This window comes from Battus philenor, unplaced genomic scaffold, assembly GCF_028537555.1.
Source record: "Battus philenor isolate CCGP_79_NKW_IND1 unplaced genomic scaffold, ilBatPhil1.0.hap1 SCAF_4, whole genome shotgun sequence".
Lineage (NCBI taxonomy): Eukaryota > Metazoa > Arthropoda > Insecta > Lepidoptera > Papilionidae > Battus > Battus philenor.
This window is the reverse complement of record NW_027181704.1, coordinates 10,421,926-10,440,995: the sequence shown is the minus strand read 5'-3', so window position 1 is coordinate 10,440,995 and position 19,070 is coordinate 10,421,926. Positions and strand designations below refer to the sequence as shown.

Below are 19,070 nucleotides of genomic sequence, written 5' to 3'. Positions count from 1 at the left end.
TAGCTGAATTGGTCGAGTCGTTTTTAAGTTAGAAACACTTTACGACATATTTTTTTTAAGTTAGAGAATTATATTAATATTTTGTGATTTCTTATGAATAGAGATATAACTGATCATTATCTTAGAATATTATTCTCATGTTAGTAAAACAAATTAAGATAACCTTAATCTTATATTGTGTCACTGACATATAAGAAAATAAAGTATTATTATTGCAACAAGAAGGTCATGCCAATCGATGAAACCAATTCTGACATTTTATTTAGAATCAATAAATTCAATAATAATATTCATGCTAAGGGAGTATAGTTCAGAATGTTATTGTACTAAAATTCAAATTCCTTCGCGGGTGATAATCGTGTGGCATCCATTCACACCATAAAGTGCCAGTAATGCAATAGCACTGTCGCACAACGAGCTATTGTGTGAATTACTCGCGCTTCAAAATAAAGCTTTAATTAAAAACATGCGCCGACCATTTTTTGTGACCCCCCGAGTGAGTATTGAAAGGTAGAGAATGGTGCCTTTTAAGGGTACATCCTGAATTGACTGATTAAGTTTATTCATAACGGAATTTGGTGTTCTGTGAATACTTGTTGATGAACTGAATAAATGATTGTCTGCGCTATTGATAACGTTTGCCCATATTATAAATACCATTAATTACGTAAAATTTACTTGATGTTTTTATTGTTGGCTCGCATAATCGTAAACGCAAACGTCGATCAATAACTTACTTAGTATTTCGTTGTATCGATTCTTTTGATTTTTATTATATAAAATTAATTTTTAATTTTTTTTTGTTTTTCATAGTACCTCTTTTTACATTCGAATTAAATGTTCATTTTGAATCTTTAATGACGATCCTATAACATTTAAATTATATTTCTGTGTTGAAATAGAAATAAATATTTTATAATTATTATTTTTCAATATATTAATTAATACATTTTTAACCTAATCGGCGTTACGTCGAGTAGTTAACGTCGGACATTTGCAGGAAAATTGAATTTGAATTACGGGAAATCAAATTAATTTCGTAACTAATTGCCGCGATCGAATCAGGATGGTTAACATACTTTCATGGATCGGTAGCACGCATGGATATAATGAAATGTTGGACATGGATCCATTATCGATAATTGATTTGTACTTTGATTGAAACATAGGTAATTCTTTAAATATTTTTAAAATGCCTAAAAATTCTGTTTACGACGGTTCTAACATGGCATCTAAGGCTTGTCTTCTCTCCATATAATTCAATATGATAAAATAAACTGTTTCCATAAGTATTAACATAATTATTTCATTAGAATTTAATCCACCCGTTCTAATTACCAAAATAAAGAAATAAGAAGATTGTTTTTTTTTTTAACTAAAGACTAAGTTATAACATCTATAAACACAAAAAAAAAATAATTAGAAATTTATTTTTCAACACAATTAATATTTTAATTTCTTTTGTGTATATATAATTACAGAAGCATTGGAAAGCATCCTCACTTAAACTATAAAGTAATAGTATTTTAGTGCTAACGAAACGGCTCTACATCCTCTTGGGAAAACGGAGCGACGGTCAAGGAATGAAAAGCAATAGTAGAACATTAAATCTGTTGTTTACCGAACTTACTAATATTAGTTAAATATAATAGTAAATGTCAGGGGAATACCAAAAAGAGCAATTGTTTTCAGTTTTCAAAATTTTTCGTTAATAATTAAAATTAATCAACTTGAAAACCGCGAAGTACATTGATATTTCAATATTCAAATGACTGCTTGCCTGACTAACCAAAAGATCTTTAACCCAATTGTTATTGAATACACTCTATGACATTCCAACTAATTCAATATGAATCATTAATGTTTCATATAGTGCTCAGTAAGTTATATTCAAAATAATAGGAAACTTGTAATATGTTGTAAATTATATTACGTGAACAAAAATTCTGTAAATTTGTTTATCTATAAGACGATTTCTTCAAGTTAGTACATCTTTATAGTCAATGCGTACTCTTTTATAATAGGATCCCTGAAAGTGTTTACAAAGCCCTAAATGGTAGTTTCAAAAATTGTTTATGAATGTTTGTGTGTTGTGGGTTACACAGAAAATAACTTCATATAAAATATCACACATTTAGAATAACGTGTTTGACCACTGCAAAGATATCTTTGGGAATATACCAAAATCGCCGCGTTTAGTAGGCGGGTTGGGGATAGCAGTGTGGTAATATGGTACACATGCCGCTACCGCTGATCCTCTGGTAACTTGTTTGCGAAGAGTGGCAATCCTATGCAATTAATACTGAAAAAGAGAATTATGTAAGATTGTATTCAATGAATCGAACCCGCGACCTATGATCGCAAGTTTCTTCTAACGCTTGGCTACCATTGCTCCAAACTATTTGAATGATAACTAAAAATTTTCTTTTTTTCTTTTACAAAATGTGTACTTACCCTGATTAATGAGTGAGGGCTCTAGTACAAGGAATTTTATTGTTTATTAACCATACGTATTTAAAAAAAAAGTAAGCAAATAATAATTTGCTGACGGTGTTTCGTCTTATGAGTAAAGGATAGTGGAGGCCAAATTGTATGTAATGTATTGTTAATGACCGTAACGGGAAGCGACGCATAGAACAGGGTGATCAGCTAAGGGTAAATACGCCATTAGTATGGAAGAAATGCTGAGATAGATTTTTGAAACAGTATCCCGCTTCTTTAAGCGTGTCAAATTAAAACACTGAATGATGCATTTCAATGATATGCCACCGGATGATATTTTTCATTACAAAATATCTGCATTAATAAAATTGACGATAAGTAAAGGTTACTTAGAACTTTTTACAGAGAAGATCTTCGCGAAAGGACAATTGAAAACATCATTACCTTTCTTTTGTAATTATGGTTATATGAAGAAATTCTCTTTTAAATATCATAAAAATCGTAAAAATAATCTATCTACTGGTCTTGTTTTAACGATCTGGTTTCCGTAACTAATGCACACTGCGCTCATTTTGCGTCGGTGTTGATTTCAATCTATCTAATCCAATTCCACGAGGAATCGCAGCAGAACCTTGAAGTCTCGAGCGACCGCTGAGACGCATCCTGGTGAACCGAGGTGGGTGTGTGTATAGCACTCTTCCTGTTCCGGGCATGCCCTGCACAGAGGACTATAATAAGATGACACACCTAAAGTATACTGACATGACCAGTTAAGACCCTTGTCCCCAGACTGATATATTAACTTATAATTAAAAATGTTTTTATGTTTATTACAAACGATATTATGTAACTTAATATACGTCGTGTAATTCAATATTAGAGTTTAGAAATGCGACCGCGCCGTGAACCCATACGAGCGCATAGATTACTGAAGACATGTGCTCAAGCGCTTTATTTCTTAAGCCTTAATTACGAATTAAAAGCTTCAAGTGTCACATCTGCTACTCCACATACGGAGACTTGCGCGAAGTACTTAATCCGCTTAAACTTGAAGGCTTTCAACGACTTTCAAACCGATTTGTATATTTTTGCAAAATTAAATATAAACGACCTTGGTGTCTATTTATTCCATTAAGGATCTTTGGCAAGCCCAGAATTGCTCAAGGAGCCATAAAGAGGGTTATGCTCAGGATTTCTCTTATCATTTGCCCTATGGATTGAGAAGATGAAGGGAGAGTGAAGTCTATCTACAAGGCAGACAAACAACCTTTTTAAATCCCTCGGAAGACTGGATGCAGGCCGCTTCCAGCCGGTTGTGGTTCCATTCTGCAGTAGTGCACGTCCTAAAGCTAAAATGATGACTTGTAAATAACAGCGTAGAGTAGACGTACAAAAGCGTAGAACATACATTTCCACTCAATTCTGTTTTCGTTTAAATTTGCGTTCAGAAGTTGCAATACAAAAGACCAGTATTTAATAATACCAAGTCCATAGAAGGCAACAGTGTGAAGATCCGTTTCACGTGAGACAAATATAATCCGTACCTATAACTCGTGACCGAAACCGCATAGGTTTAGGCGTTGCACCAATAATACGCTCAATTAATTAGTCGGGCGACTGACGCGTTCGACGCACTTACCTAATTAACGTCCCAGAACCGGGCCAACAATATTGCTGTTATTATAATACCACTGACTGCCGCTGATTGAGTCGCATACAAACAATGTAATCTAATTGAGGTAATGACCGCACCTGCTCGTTATAAAATATTCATTGTTCGTACTATTGATTTTTAATACAATTAAAGGGAACTCACTAAGTGCGAGGCGTAATTAATGTTTCCTAATGCAAAGAGACACATTTCATTAATTATTAATTATTCGTGGATTAAATAATTCTCTTGCTTAGCCCATAGTCGCCTAACGAAGATAGAAGAATACAAAAAAAGAAGAACAAATGAAGAATGAAGATAGAACCAAGAATGGGGAGATCCGTAGACGAACAAAAATAACCGTCGTACGGGATTAGTAAGTTGAAGTGACTGACAAACAGTAGGCTACATAGCGTGCAGAACAAAGGGTTGCTTGTACCTTAAGGATATGGAGTCAGATCATATACCGGCAAGCGCAGCGAAGGACGTCTAGAACTGTAAATCTATAGAAGGGCTTTTGTTCACCTGTGGAAGTTCCACGAAATGATGATGATCAAACATATCTCTTCGGTATTTATTCTAACATTTATTTATTATCTGTCTGTATTATGTACAGATCAGTCATTTACATTAATATGTGAATATGGACACCAAAATCTTAAAATGTACATTTTAAATGTTGTTCATACTTCTATGTTTATTTTTAGTGTTGTTAATAATTTTTTTTTTTATTTGGACCCCTCTTTTTGCGTAGGAATTCTCCGACTTAATCCACGTCTTTCTTCTTGGCCAACTATTCTCTTCTAGTGATTTTCGAAACATTATCAATCCGCCTTTTGTTAAGCCGGCCGGAAATTTATACAACAAAATTAAAACTCGACTGATTGATTAAAATTATTAAATATTAAAAATTAAAAAAATGTTAATTTTTTTATTTATCGATAATTTTATCCTTTCTGTTCACAGCAGTTTCTAACTATTTACTTAATTCATATTGAAGTACATTTAATTGTAAAGTGTACATAAGAAACTCATTTTTTATAAATATTATATTGACTTGTGTTTATTTTACTTACAAAACAATCGAAACATTTTTTTATCTTTAATATAATAACATTACATATGTTAATCGTTTTTATAAGTGACGTAAGATTGCAATAACAAGTGTACGACGGGGAGAGCTTACCTACGAGAGCTCACAGCGAAATTTAAGACAAGCGCAGAGCAATTTAGCAGAAATTTTAATAATAAGTCCCTGGTATTTCTATTATAGCGGGCGGCGATCAGGTGGGGCGCCACGAGGGGTTTAATAACTCACGATTAGCCTATTGGATTCGCTGTGAATGTTTGCTATTTTTTCTATATTGCCCCAATGCACGTTTAAATGAAACGGAAATTAAAAATAGTTTGTTTGCTCTCGTAACAGATATCTGTTATTATTAAATTCCAGGATTAATTAATGGTTCGTGTGCCCGCAAAATTTGGTAGACATGATAATGAAGATATGCTATTCGGATATAATCGGGGATAATATGACTCATAATATATATGCGTTTGCTTTTGTAAATACTTTTATTTTAAATTACATAATGAATTATTTACAGTTTGATTCCGCGATTTGTTTCAAGAATTTAAAAATATATTCCTTATCCTAAAAGGATAAGTAGCATTAAGATATTCGAGATGGAAATTTTGTCCTTGTCGTCTTAGGCCAGAGTCGGCCACTGCTGCGCCGCATAGGCCTCCCCCAAAGATATCTATCTATGGGGGATATACAATAATCGCTAGACTTAGCAGGCCGATTGCCGATCGCAGTGACGTATTATGATATGCAAGTGACACTGCTGCTCATTCTCTTGAAACTTGTTTGTGAGTGGTGGCAATCCCATATAATTAATGCACGAAGTGAATTAATTAACATTGTGACCGGGAAATCGATCCTTCAAACTTCGATCGCAAGTCCCACTTCTCAACCATTGGGCTACCTATACCTAAACAAAAAAAAGTGCTATTAGTAAAATATATTAACAATAAAGTTTAAGCTGTAGAATATTTTTAAAACATCATTTTACTTTAAATGGTAAGTTATAATAAGTAATTATTAATATTCAATTTTTTTCCAATTCGAACATCGTTATCGATCTTTTTTTTAAATATTTGTGGTCTAAATTCACATTACTCACTAGGTTTATATTGAAATGAATATATTGAAAGTAAATATCGAGTTTTAAATCACAATAATAAAAGTTATTAAAATGTACATAATTTGTATGTTATCCAAATAAAATATAGGATATTATTATTAGTTAACTTTTTTTCTGTCAGTTATAATTAAAAGAACTATACATCGTAATGTGCATATGGAGTTCCCTTTGCGTAGGGGTGATTTTTAATTATTAAAATTTCTACGCCGACGGCGGTGCCGATATTACGTTGATACAGGGCCATGGCGATATATTGCCGCCTATTAGATACACACAATCTGTCAGGTTTAATATTTTTTAGTTATTGGCTTAGCAAGTTTCATTGGAATTGATTAAAATATTTCAATACTGGAAAATAGATATTTGGTGAATGTAATAACATTAATATTTACGTTCTTAATAAAGTATGAGCCTTAGTTTTCGTTTATCTCCTTGTTGGTCACGTATGTTACGTTTAAGAATTCGTACTGAGATGTTATTGAACATAAAATAAATATTAAGTAGTGTTTATTGTCAGAATTAAAGGATATATTGAAATTCTACATATTACACGTTGTGTATAGATATTTCTTATGATGAGTGTTATAACTGTTTGTATGTTACGAAATATTAATAAATTTATATTAATTTATTTTTCTACGTAAAAATGTCCTTCATTTATAATTATAGAATATGAATGTTGTTTAAAATAATCTGTCGTATCTGTATAGTCCGCGAGTTCGAAATAATAGCAGAATGTTTTAATTTGCCTGCGAGTGACGGGTCACGTGTCACCGCCCCCTGGCGGGTGCCTTTCGCAACTGTCATAGTCACTGCCGCGGACAATTAGGCCTGTTCGCGAGATTAAACAAGGATACTGCGTACATTCATCAGATTTTTTATACGACCGGTTCAGCCCGCCCGCGGTTCGTGTACTCGCGTCAAGTCGGACATAATACATCGCGGCGAATGAACGAAGTCAATATATACATGAGATGCTTTAGACATCTACATTCATTCATTGATACCAGTACATTCTCATGCTTAATAATTTTAGTTTTGATAATTCTTAACATCATACTTCATTTTTAAGCGATTTGTATGGAGTAATTTATATTATCTGCTTCAATGCGGTTCAACATTTTTTAATAAATTAGATATTTGCAATTTATAACTCGTGGATATCACATGTAGCCTTTTAATTAAATATATATGAATTATTTTATTGCCTTAATAATACACTTATTGTAATAGATTATTCTGTTTAATGCATAATAAAGAGAAAAGGAGTCGGCTCAGCTTGTTTGCAGCGATTAGCACTGATTTTCAGCCTCTCATAGCTTCCCAAGGTGTTTAATGGATGTTTACTATGTACTGTTGGCCTACCGAAACTAACCGGAAGTCTGGTGTAAGAGCGTAGGTGTGTGCGTGTGTGCGTTTGAGAATATTTAACTGTACAATGTACAATGCCGGCGATGAACTGAAGAAGGCACTGAAAACTTTAATTCCAGTGAGTTTGGATAAATTTTTCTGCAGCAAGTATATTTTTAATGAAGTAGTTAAAAAATAATTACTTTACAAATAAGTAGATTATAATAATTAAGTCAGCTAAATGTAGCCTAGTTACTAACAATTTTACGTATTATTACAGTTTAATAATAAACAAAACTTGTTCAAGAAAATAATTTTTGGAACCTTTACGTCTATTGTTTTCTTAGAACGAAATTTAATTATAGCATTTATAAACGAAAACAAAAACATAGAGCGATAGCGGGGACATTGTATTTAATTCGCATATCTCATTCGAATAGAATTGCCTTATTTCAATTTGTGAGTGTGATTGCTCGCGAAGGCGCACGAGCGTAAAATTAACGCCGATTGTTGTTAGTGTTATAATTCTGTTGCGAACGGCAATCCTGCCTCGTAAAGCTCGGATTAGAAGTGAATAGATGATATGCTCACCCGATAGATTCAATCTTAATTATTTTTCGTTCAACCGTTTTTAACAATTCTCAAAGGATCATGAATGATAAACAATGAGAATATTAGCTTTTTTCGTACAGTGATCGGAAAGTAATTGGTAAAATGCTATGTTATCAGCATAACAGTTACTGTTGAGCTTTGAATTATTAAACTGTTATCATTCACAGACAGCGCAAGATCGGTCATTCCGGCGACCTTAGGAGGTGCCCGTTGCGTTCCGGTGATGACGATAAATCATTTGACTATTTAAATGTAATGTTTTAAATATAAATGTATGGAATTCAGAATTAAATGGTTTAGCACATCGAAAAAAAATGGGATGTTTGGCTAGGTGTTATTTTATGAAACGATATTTTTATTTATCGCAATTACCATAATGGAGTAAAGTGCGATGAAGGCTTTCTAAAAATATACGGGTACTGTATCAGATAAACTTTTTGCACATAAGTGTCTCTCCGATATCAATGCCCGCTTTTATAAGTGACGTCCCCGATACTACTTTTCCAAGAGTAGCCTTGCATTCCTTTTATTCACATGCAAGAATACACTCACTTATAACACACCTGACTCTTTTCATTGACTTCCGTCCACAACATTTTACTGCGAAATATTAATGATTGCTACCATACCCGAAACGTCAATTTTTCTCATTGCAGGGCTGTCATTTTTGGCCATAATTATTTTTATTTAGTGTTTTTTAATAGTAAATAATCGACCTCTCCGTATTAAGCCGCTTAAGCATATGAATGATAATTAAAAACAATTGCCATATATTATATGATATATTTGAAAGAGTAATAACCGATTTCACATTAAAGTGGCACGTTTCAACGACGTTGCGACCCTTGCTCGAGGGTCAAAAGTCCTGCGCATACAATAGATGCATTGCGATCCAATTAAAATTAATTAGCCCCAGAACACACTCCACAGACCAAGGCAACAAATCAACGAAAGATACAAGTCGGGATAGCGCCGCCCATGGATAAGGACATCGCGCGATCTCTCTGCAGCCACTGAACTTTAAATTTTAATTATCACACACATAATGTCGCTATTTGTTTGGACTTTCAAAGCCAGACGATGCATTTTTTACACATGTTCATTACGTAAGTTTGTAATTAAGACTTTTTATTTTCTAGAAACGTTTTACTTTTATTCTATATTCCATACGAAGCGTCTGTTTATTCGTTGCTAAGCCGTCAGATTTTATTTTAACGATGGATTTAAAACTCCAATATTAAAATTCCTACGTAATATAATTGATTTGTTTGTTAGGTATTATTACTTAATTAGAGCCCGGTTAGCAAAATCGAAACTTTCCGCTATTGAGAGTAATTCAATTTTTATTTATCTATTAAACAAATCATACACGAATTATCTAACAACAATACGTTTAATAAAATATGTAATTTTATATATGTGCTTAAACCAATTGTAAAAGACGGGTGTGAAACGGTGAAGAATAACATATGGAATGATTTCAAATCGAATGTGTATGAATTCTAATGTTTTCATTGTAATTATTTAGACGATAGTTTACTAAAGTGGTTACATGTCAAATATGTTGTACGTCACATTAATATAAAATTTGCAAACAGTTTTAGCGATTTATGTATTTATTTATTATTAAGAAAGCTTATAGATAAATAATACAATAATATTGAGTAATATTATATTGTGTTTATGTTTTTCACACAGATTGCTAATAACATCCCATCCCATCAATCTCCAATTTGAACAGGAAAAAAATATTCGATTAAGGTTAAGAGTGATATTACAATGAAACATAATATGACCAGTTTCTATTTTGATCACGTCGAACAAAGTTATTTTTCATTAACTAACAATGGTCGGGGTTTTATTTCACTGTGTCATAGTATTATCGGCGCTTAGTCATAACCTGTTTTCATAGTTTCATTCATACAAGCTATAGGTTTTATACGATTCGTTTCCCCCGCAGCTAATTAGTGTTATAAAGGTTATTTACGTTTGTCAATTTATCACTAGCGTGTAGGAGACGTTAATCATAATCAGAACGATTGCCAAAATAACTTGTATTCCTAGTGCGTCATGATTTATGGTGTAAGCATGTTAATTACAAAGCAAGCAGTGTTACGTTCAGGTCGCTCGGATAATTGACGTCTACGAAGTTCTCGGCTCGTCTCATAGTAATCTTATATTCCTTAAACAATTTGTATCTTAGCTTAGTAGTAATAAGAAACAGAATTGCTTGGCTTGGAATATTTAGTGCTAGCTTTTGAATAATGTTACCATATTTCGGTCGGTCTCGTTAATACAGGGAAGCTTTTGGTATAGTGAATTGTAACTGGTTATAAGCGTTGATATTGTCTTGCGTGTTGTTGAATAATTTTGCAGTGTTATGTATTTATCTTAAGGATCTTATAAAGGGGATAATAACGACAGGCTGTGTGGCCGGTAAATATAAATAAAAGTCTATTGAATTTATTTATTCATACTGCATTACAAATGAGAGAAAGAGAGAGCATTTTTGACAGTGAACACTTCTGCATGTCATAGCATAGAAATTAGAATCATATCGAGCTTCCCTATAATGACATCCTGCAACTTCTGATCACAAGAAACTCAGACGAGATTTATTTAAGAACTTTTAACTTTTACAATAATTATAATGCAGTATAGTATTCTAGTCTTTGTCGATTTTGCTTCGGCCCATAGACGCCCCGTTCAAGACATAGGTCTTTCCCAAAGGTATATAGGGATATATACCACAATTGCCACGTTTGGCTGGCGCGTTGGCGATTGTAGTGTTGATGATGAATGATCTTTTGGAAACTTTGTGAACAGTGGTAATCCTAAATATACACAGTGTGAATTATATGAGATTGTATTCCGGGAATTGAACCTGCGTTCTACGACCACAATTTTAGTTTTTGTTAAATGATCTTCATAAATTTATTGCATGATAATTCAAAGACCGTACTGTGCTAAATGAAACAGTTATTGATTTTATGAAGCCTACAGAAAGATGTGACAAGCTTATCTTTAATAATTATAATTCATGTTAATTCATTTCTACTTAAAGAAAATATCTAATTATACAACATGTAACTGTTAATAATTGTTAAATTGTGTTTTAATAAAGACAAAATATCTTAACGCAAACACTAATGCAAAAATTATATTAATGGTTATTAAATTTAGTTTACGTGAAATTTATAAGGTGATATTCATTATAGCTAAATTACTAATTAAATGTCTAAAAGCATAGAGGTAAGAGTGGTTTGTGACAGAGAATATGATAGACTACGCTAAGCTTCATAGATAAAAAAAATATAATTATGTATGACGCATTTCAGGTGTCGTTGTGTATAAAAATCCCTGCAATTCAATTAGCAGGAAAGCTGGGCGGAGGACGCGAAGGGCAAGGCCTAATAAACATAATATAAATAATCTGTAGCGATAAATCTGCAGCGCTTTATGGCAGGAGTGGGTTGTCACTCCGTCTAATTAGCGCTAGTGCTGCTGTGATAGTGTTACACTAAGCGATAAAGCGCTGAAGCCGAAGCTTCAGTTATTTCATTTCCTTTTACTTCCACCAATAGGTATTATTTCTAGATATAGCAACAACTAATTAGCGTTGATTGTTATTTGCTATAAATGCTATTTTTTCTTAAGTTCTCAGATATTTTATCATTAACTTTATTTAAACATTTTTTTAATAATGAAGTGAATTACTAGGCTTTATAATTTAATCTTTGTTATCAAATTCGTTTATCCTTTATGCAAATAGAAAATAAAATAACCCTTATGAATTTTAAAGCGCTAAAGCCGCTGTTAGTGTCCCGGTATCGTCAAAGCACTCTTCATCAGGCTTAGTTAATTATGAGGACATATCAGCTTTATTATAATTACTCATTTTAATGTGGCTGCGCCTAGCGTCATGCCGTGCCTTTACACTGTAACTATTTCTGCCTCACGTTTTATATTGACATAATACGTTTACGGTTCTACTGTGTTTTTATTTCTTTTTAGTGCTTACTATTTTTGTCCAAAGCTTTATTTGTAAAATTATAGATTTCTTTTAAAGATAAACTTGTCATCATCATTATCAGCAACATGCAAGCCGATATAAGCTCACCGCAAAGCAATGGTCAATCTTACGCTATTTGACTCTAGCGATTTCGCGTCATTGACTATGGTATGGGACATTTAGTGCGTTTAACATTGCTTCATCTAGCGATGGAGCTAAAGTTTCCACACAGATCTCCGACACACCCTCGCACCTGCAGCATCTGTCCAACAAAATTATTGTTTCTTTAGACGTGTATACTCTCTGATAATTTCAATGCGAAGCTGTATATGACAAAAAAATATATATAAACTCCAGTGCCTACATTCGCAGATTTTCGGTAATCGTAAAATTACAATTTGTTTACATTACAAACCTGACGAACGAAAGTAAACGACGTAGTACAGCGCAGTGCACATAACGGTGGTCGAAAACCGCTGAATGTAGACCGCTTTCAGCTTGTCCTATAGAAAATCCATGGGGAAGGCGTATGTCCGTACACCAGTAGACGCTCTAAGATTGAAATGTTGAAGAAAGTGATGATGATTTTTATCAAACCTTAACTTAAATTACAATCACTGAAAATCTTTATTTATCTGTGTTAAAAAGACGATGTCATGAAAAAGATTTTTTTTTAATAATAACATTTGGCAGGGCACTATAGTATATGTCAACTCTTTTACCAGTTTCAATTGGAAGAATGGGCTTTGAGTTCGAAATTGATCTGAAAACCTATTCTTCTAATCCAACTTATGAGTCGTAAGGCTATGTGGCCAATGATCTTTGTACGAATATATATATATATATATATTTTCATGTGTGTGTAGTATAGTAAAAGTACTTTTATAGTGGATTACAATTTAAAAACCTCTTATATGTTTTGCTTATACAAATGTATGTTTTTTTACTTTTCCAATAAATATAATGGGAATTAATATTTTAATCAATAAATCATGTTATATCATTGAGCAATTTTAGCTTTTAACACTGTTTTAGAGCTGTATGTAGCACCTGTCCATTTTACATGCATGCACATGGAATGTTTTAATAAGGTTCAAAGCTAATGAGGGAGGACAAAGAAATATGTAGCTATCCCTGTCTCTGGTTCGCGGAATAGCACAGTGCAGGTGTCGTACGCGGTATCATCCGCATGCACCATTACCTCCATAATTTAATTAGTTTCGAGTGATCATTTCATTAATAGAGCGATATTTGGCGAACGCTCCCGCCGGCTCGCGGCTTTGTCAATTTTAATTAATGGTCGATAGGTGGACCGAAATGTTGGAATTCTTCGTTAATTAGTCCGGTTCGAGATTTCTAATAATTTAATTAACGGGCAGAGTTAATAAGCCCGCGACCGTCCCGTTTGGTATTCCTGTAACGCGTTGGCATTCGCGCCATCGTTGACGCCCGAATTTTGTGTATACTTAATGCTACAACATCGTCGGAGAGTCAATTTATTTCTTATTTAGATTTTAGCTGTCAATTAAAAACTATTAAAGGTGAATTTTATCACGGAAAATAAACATGATTCAAACATACTTGAATGATTAGATCGTATCTTCGATTTTATATGTTTTTTATAAATATACGATAAGCATACTTTTTTTAAAAATACGATGGTTGCTATTAAAGGAAGAAATTATTTTTTGTTATTCAAAATATTCCCCGTGACAATTTATGCATCGTAACATTCTGTAAAACCTCTGTAAGAAGCAGGTACTTCTGTTCTGCGCAATATCGGAAGTGCTGAATGACACAATAATTCCCCCGTCATAATTAAATACTCGGTTGTTCGTTTGGCCGAACACGCTGACGCGTTGCCCTGATGAATTTTTACCAAAGCTACAGGAATATATATGTTAGTGTATCTCTTATACTTAACTTTTTCTTGTTTTCGAGAACTATTGTTGAGCAATATATGCATAATGCTTTTCCGACCAAAAAACGAGACGATCATCTATTTCTTTGCGCTTGTTTTTAGTTCATAATTAAATTCGGTTAAAGATTATAACAACAGACCCAACTATTGACACTTGTGACAATGTCACCAAAAGCCTTTGAGGCACTACTGTGGCATTTCACGACACTTATCAATGCAAAGGCTTTTTGGGCTTCGGTCAAGATATATACTTTGCAAGCATCCGTCTAGTATCCACGGTAATAAGCGACGGAATGTGATGTGATGTACGTGAAAAGATATATAGAATTCTACAATTCGAATTTTAAAACATTTTTTTATGTTAATTTTAAACTGGCCAGTTTTTAAAACTTCCATAATCACCACCTATGTGTTTTTGTTTAGTAAGAATGAGTTATAAACTTCATGGCTATTTTTAATGCTAATTCTAGAATTATTATTAGACTGTTTTGTTTTTTTTTAATGATGATATTCTAATGTGTTAAAAAAACTGAGAATCTCATTTTTAGACCACGGGTTTGCAAATAGCTGACTAGTTCTGACTTAGATAGTCGTAAAATTTGATGTTATATGTATGAAGTGAAATAAAAATATTTACCTATATGCATATGCATAAGTCTGCCGTGTAGTGTATAACAAGACTATATCAGCTTACTACCTACGAAAGGCCTGACTCAGCTGTAGGTATGCTCTAACGACTTCTGAGTAACGGTGGACAGAATTTTGAGAAAATTGCATGCCATTATATCGACATACTGGCAGCTATTTGCGTTAAGTGCCGGCCTTTCCTGGTTCGAGGCAAAATGACATACAATTGTTGGTAGCCCTTTTCAAACAGAATGTCAAGTAAATTGTTGACGTTTGTTGCATAATGTTGACAAACATGCACTACCATGGCGCTCTTTGTGGGAAACCGAAATATAACGTAAATCCATTTCTTGTTATATTTAGTTATCTAAACGTCCTTTTATAACAACTAATACAAAATCCATTTAATCTGTATAACTCTTTGGTTAATAACAACGAAATATTTTTTATAGTCCTTAATATAACTTCCTTTGGGAGTACCCAAAGGAGGTTATATTAAGAAGATATTTTTTTATATTAAGTTATTTCAAGAAGATATTATATGTAACCTAATGTTTTCTTTTGCTATCTACAATCAAAAGATACTAACTCTTCTTTATAATGATAATTAAAATAAATAAAAATCACATATGTCTACAAAATATTATGTTTGAAATCGAATTCGGTAATATATTATATAAATATAATTAGAAAAATTGTCGGGAAGTTAGGTTTTATATACACAAATTATATAAAATCGTTCAAATAATGTGTTAATTAAAAAATAAGTAGTAAGTAGAGTAGTAATTCGCATAAAATTTATTTGAGATTCCCACAGCGTTTTACTTATTTCAGTAAAGGAAAGACTACAAGAACAATTCACAACTCTTATCATAAATGGTCCATTAAATAAAATGATATATAATACTTTATTCAAAACTGTATACCCATCAGTAGTAACCCTCTATCTAGGAAACCGCCGCCGGCGTCGACAAAGTCTTTTCAAAGGAAGCTTTCAACAAACAACGGATAATAAAATGTGCTAATATTTAAGTTTCCTGCCCTCCAACGGAGACTTCTAGCAATTAAGCTTGCAATACTTATGTACTGAGCGTGGGAAACATCATCTTTCTAATCAGTTTCAAGTAGTTTTGACTTGTTGAAGTATTTGTAAATCTTCGTAATTATTTATTTTCGCATAATGTATTTACCATGTTCAACTATTTTCAATACTTAATTAATGGTATTTAATTTTTACGTTTTTTATGAAAATTTACTTTTAAAATTACGAATGATATTACAGGTGAGTTTTTTTTTTATAAATGCCATCAGTAAAAATATTTAATGAAATAATTTTATATAATATTTTACGTACATTTACTCCAATATAGAGTATATAAATACGTTTAGATTGATTTTCATAACGAATCAAAAGCAAAAAAAAGTCTCTTGGAATTTAGTTATCAAAACACCGAATCATTGATTAAAATCTCACAAACAAACTGTGTAACATTTCACACATATATATTTATTTTAACATTGTATAATTGCGGACTTCATTGCGACATTCTCTAGTTTTACAGAAGAGTGTACATACTCATACGAGACCTATAAAATTCACTTGTTAATAGCCAATGTTCATTTTTTATTTTACTTACATTATGTATGTGACGTACATAATGTAATAAACATACATAATTTTTTATCCGATAATATTATTTGAAGTTTACACATAACTAGATTTAGAAATTTATTTATTTCAATATTTGTAATGACTTTTTTTTCTGAAAATAATTAATACAGCTAATTAATTAGTAATCGGACTACTAATTATTTATTCATATTTTATGCGATAAAAATATTCTACAATATCGACTTTCTAAAAATACATCGTGGTCGTCGTGGTTTTTTCTTTTGTATTGAAAAGAATTTGAGAACAGAACGAATGTTACGAATTTACAATTTCTTAACCCTACCGCTAGAGGTCGCTGAAACGGATTGAAAACGTGCATCACGCTCTTCACTGATTACACGCAATTATTAACTTCGCCGCTACGATTTGTTCTGCTTGAATTTCACGGGTAACTACTGAACATAGTTCGCAGTTCTTCTTTTCTTGTTATAAAAATTGCATTTAAAGGATAATTCTATTATTTATTTCAATTCGACATTTTAACAGATAAAACAAGGTTTCTCTAAATAAATTAGTAATTACCACAAATTTAATATTATTACATAAAGTACGTTATTTTTCGAAAGTCATTCTTTTTATTTTTAATCGATGAGATCACGGGCCTTCGAATCATTCATCGTTGAATAATAAGTAATAAACAACTACATAATAAATTATTCACCTCTCCCGTTTAGTAATGTTTACACACAGTTTATGACAATAACCTTAATCTTCTTACGAATGTCAAGATGATCAAGATAGCCCTACTTACCATAATTTTGGATATTGCGGCTCTGAAGTTCGGACGGATGCACTTTCCAAACCACTGACGTAAATTTTTAAGCAAGGATAATCCTCTTCTACCAACTCTTCGCTTTTCTTGAATCTTACCTTATACTATACATTGTAGCATCTCGTGTTTTGAGTTTCTCAACATGTGGTCCAAATATTGTAGCTTTCTTGTTTTAATTGTATCTTATGATTTTTTCTTCATGCTCCTTACCACTGTTTTATTATCACCTTCAGCATTCTCCTATATACCCCAATTTTGAAGGTTTCAACTTTCTTGCTCATCGATTCTGTAAAGGTTCACGCTTCAACGCCATACAGGAGAACAGAAAAAATGAAAAAAATTCAGTAGTAACAGCGTGCTTGTCGCATTTACGAATGCGACGCCAAGTTACGGCTCGATGTTTAGATTTTTATTGCACAGAAGGACCTTCGCCTAAAAATATGTTCAGTCTTGTTCTATTCGGCATCTAATTTCAAAACAATGATCACCCGTGTCGCATTCTTAATGCTTAATCCGTGTTTCATTTTTGTATGGCGTATGGCAACATTAATTTTAATTAAATATTTAAGAGTACCATCTATTATATTACTGTTTAGGGATTAAAACTTTTAAAAAATAAATAAGACTAAGTTGTTTCAGATAAACAAGATAAGAAAAACGTTGCAACTCGATGTAATGTAATTGTCTCCTTTGCGGTTGCTACGCTCTGGATATACATATGTATGTAGTTTATAGTCAAAGGATTTTTGCTGATATGACGCTCTTAGCTAATTGTAATTAGTTGGTTGCTGACTCGGCACTTATTTGTATTACGTCAGCGCTCAATACGGGCATTAACTATTGGCTATAGTTATTAAACCTTGTTACAGATTACATAACTGTGGAAGATCTGTGTAGCTTATAGATGGCATGTTTTTTGCCGTGTCATTCTTTACAAGTTAGTTTTCCGCAAATTTTTTAACAAAGATCATAAGTCTTGTTTTATTGTTTATGTTAATAATATGAATTAACTAGAAATTATTTATTAGTTATAATGAACATTCGTGTAAATTAATGTTGTGGTGGATTCTGTGATCTTAAGGATAATGTTATAACATATACAATTTTATTGTTTCTGAGAAACGATGTTGCGCGTGCGTAACGCAACCGGACTGTATTTCACTAGAAACGGTAACAATAGGCATTTTTTTCATTAGAAGAGAGTTCTTAGGTGAACATGGAAAGTTTTATGGATACAGAAGTTTTATTTATATGTCATTTTTAAAATATATATTAACGAATATTATCCAGAGAAAGTTTGTTTTAAAAAAATTGTCAAATGACTTTTGTGTGCTTAGGGTTACACCACTGTAAATGACGTCATAGAAAATAGCATATCTTCATATCATGTCTTCGACTCCAGGTCATTTCAATGTTTGAATTATGCAATCTGGGAATTTTTTAATAAATGCAGTCTCGTTGAGTTTCTGCTGTTTTTCTACGGTCAAAAGCATTTCATCGGAACAGGTGGGAGACTCAACTTGAAGTCAACAAGAGATATTATCAACCGTATATTGAATAAAGAATTTTTGAATTTGAATTTGAATATAGTATAGGTGCTCTCTTGGAGGGCATTATAATAAATCATATTTAACACAATTCGGTAGTTAATTTAATTTTCATTCAATAATATTTAAAACTGCTGGTAGTGTACGAGGAAACGCATTCTGCTAAAGACCGCTCTTTGTACTTTATTTTTTGCCTATTACAAGTTCTTAAGTTTTACATAAAAAGTATCTTTTTATGTCCTGATGATGTATAAAAATGA

General features: G+C 32.4%; 1 protein-coding gene across 3 annotated transcripts in view; it reads left to right on the top strand.

Annotated features, from left to right (window-relative positions):
- Bx (Beadex) overlaps window positions 1-19,070 on the top strand; it is a 68,220-nt gene that overhangs the window by 25,154 nt on the left and 23,996 nt on the right. Inside the window, exon 1 of one of the 3 annotated variants that reach the window (XM_068771624.1) lies at window positions 18,150-18,200. The exons of the other annotated variants lie outside the window; for them this stretch is intronic. Within the exon in view, the coding sequence (XP_068627725.1) occupies window positions 18,168-18,200 (33 nt within the window). The 5' untranslated portion in view covers window positions 18,150-18,167. Of the gene's footprint in view, window positions 1-18,149; window positions 18,201-19,070 lie in introns of those variants that run through there. 3 annotated transcript variants of the gene reach the window in all.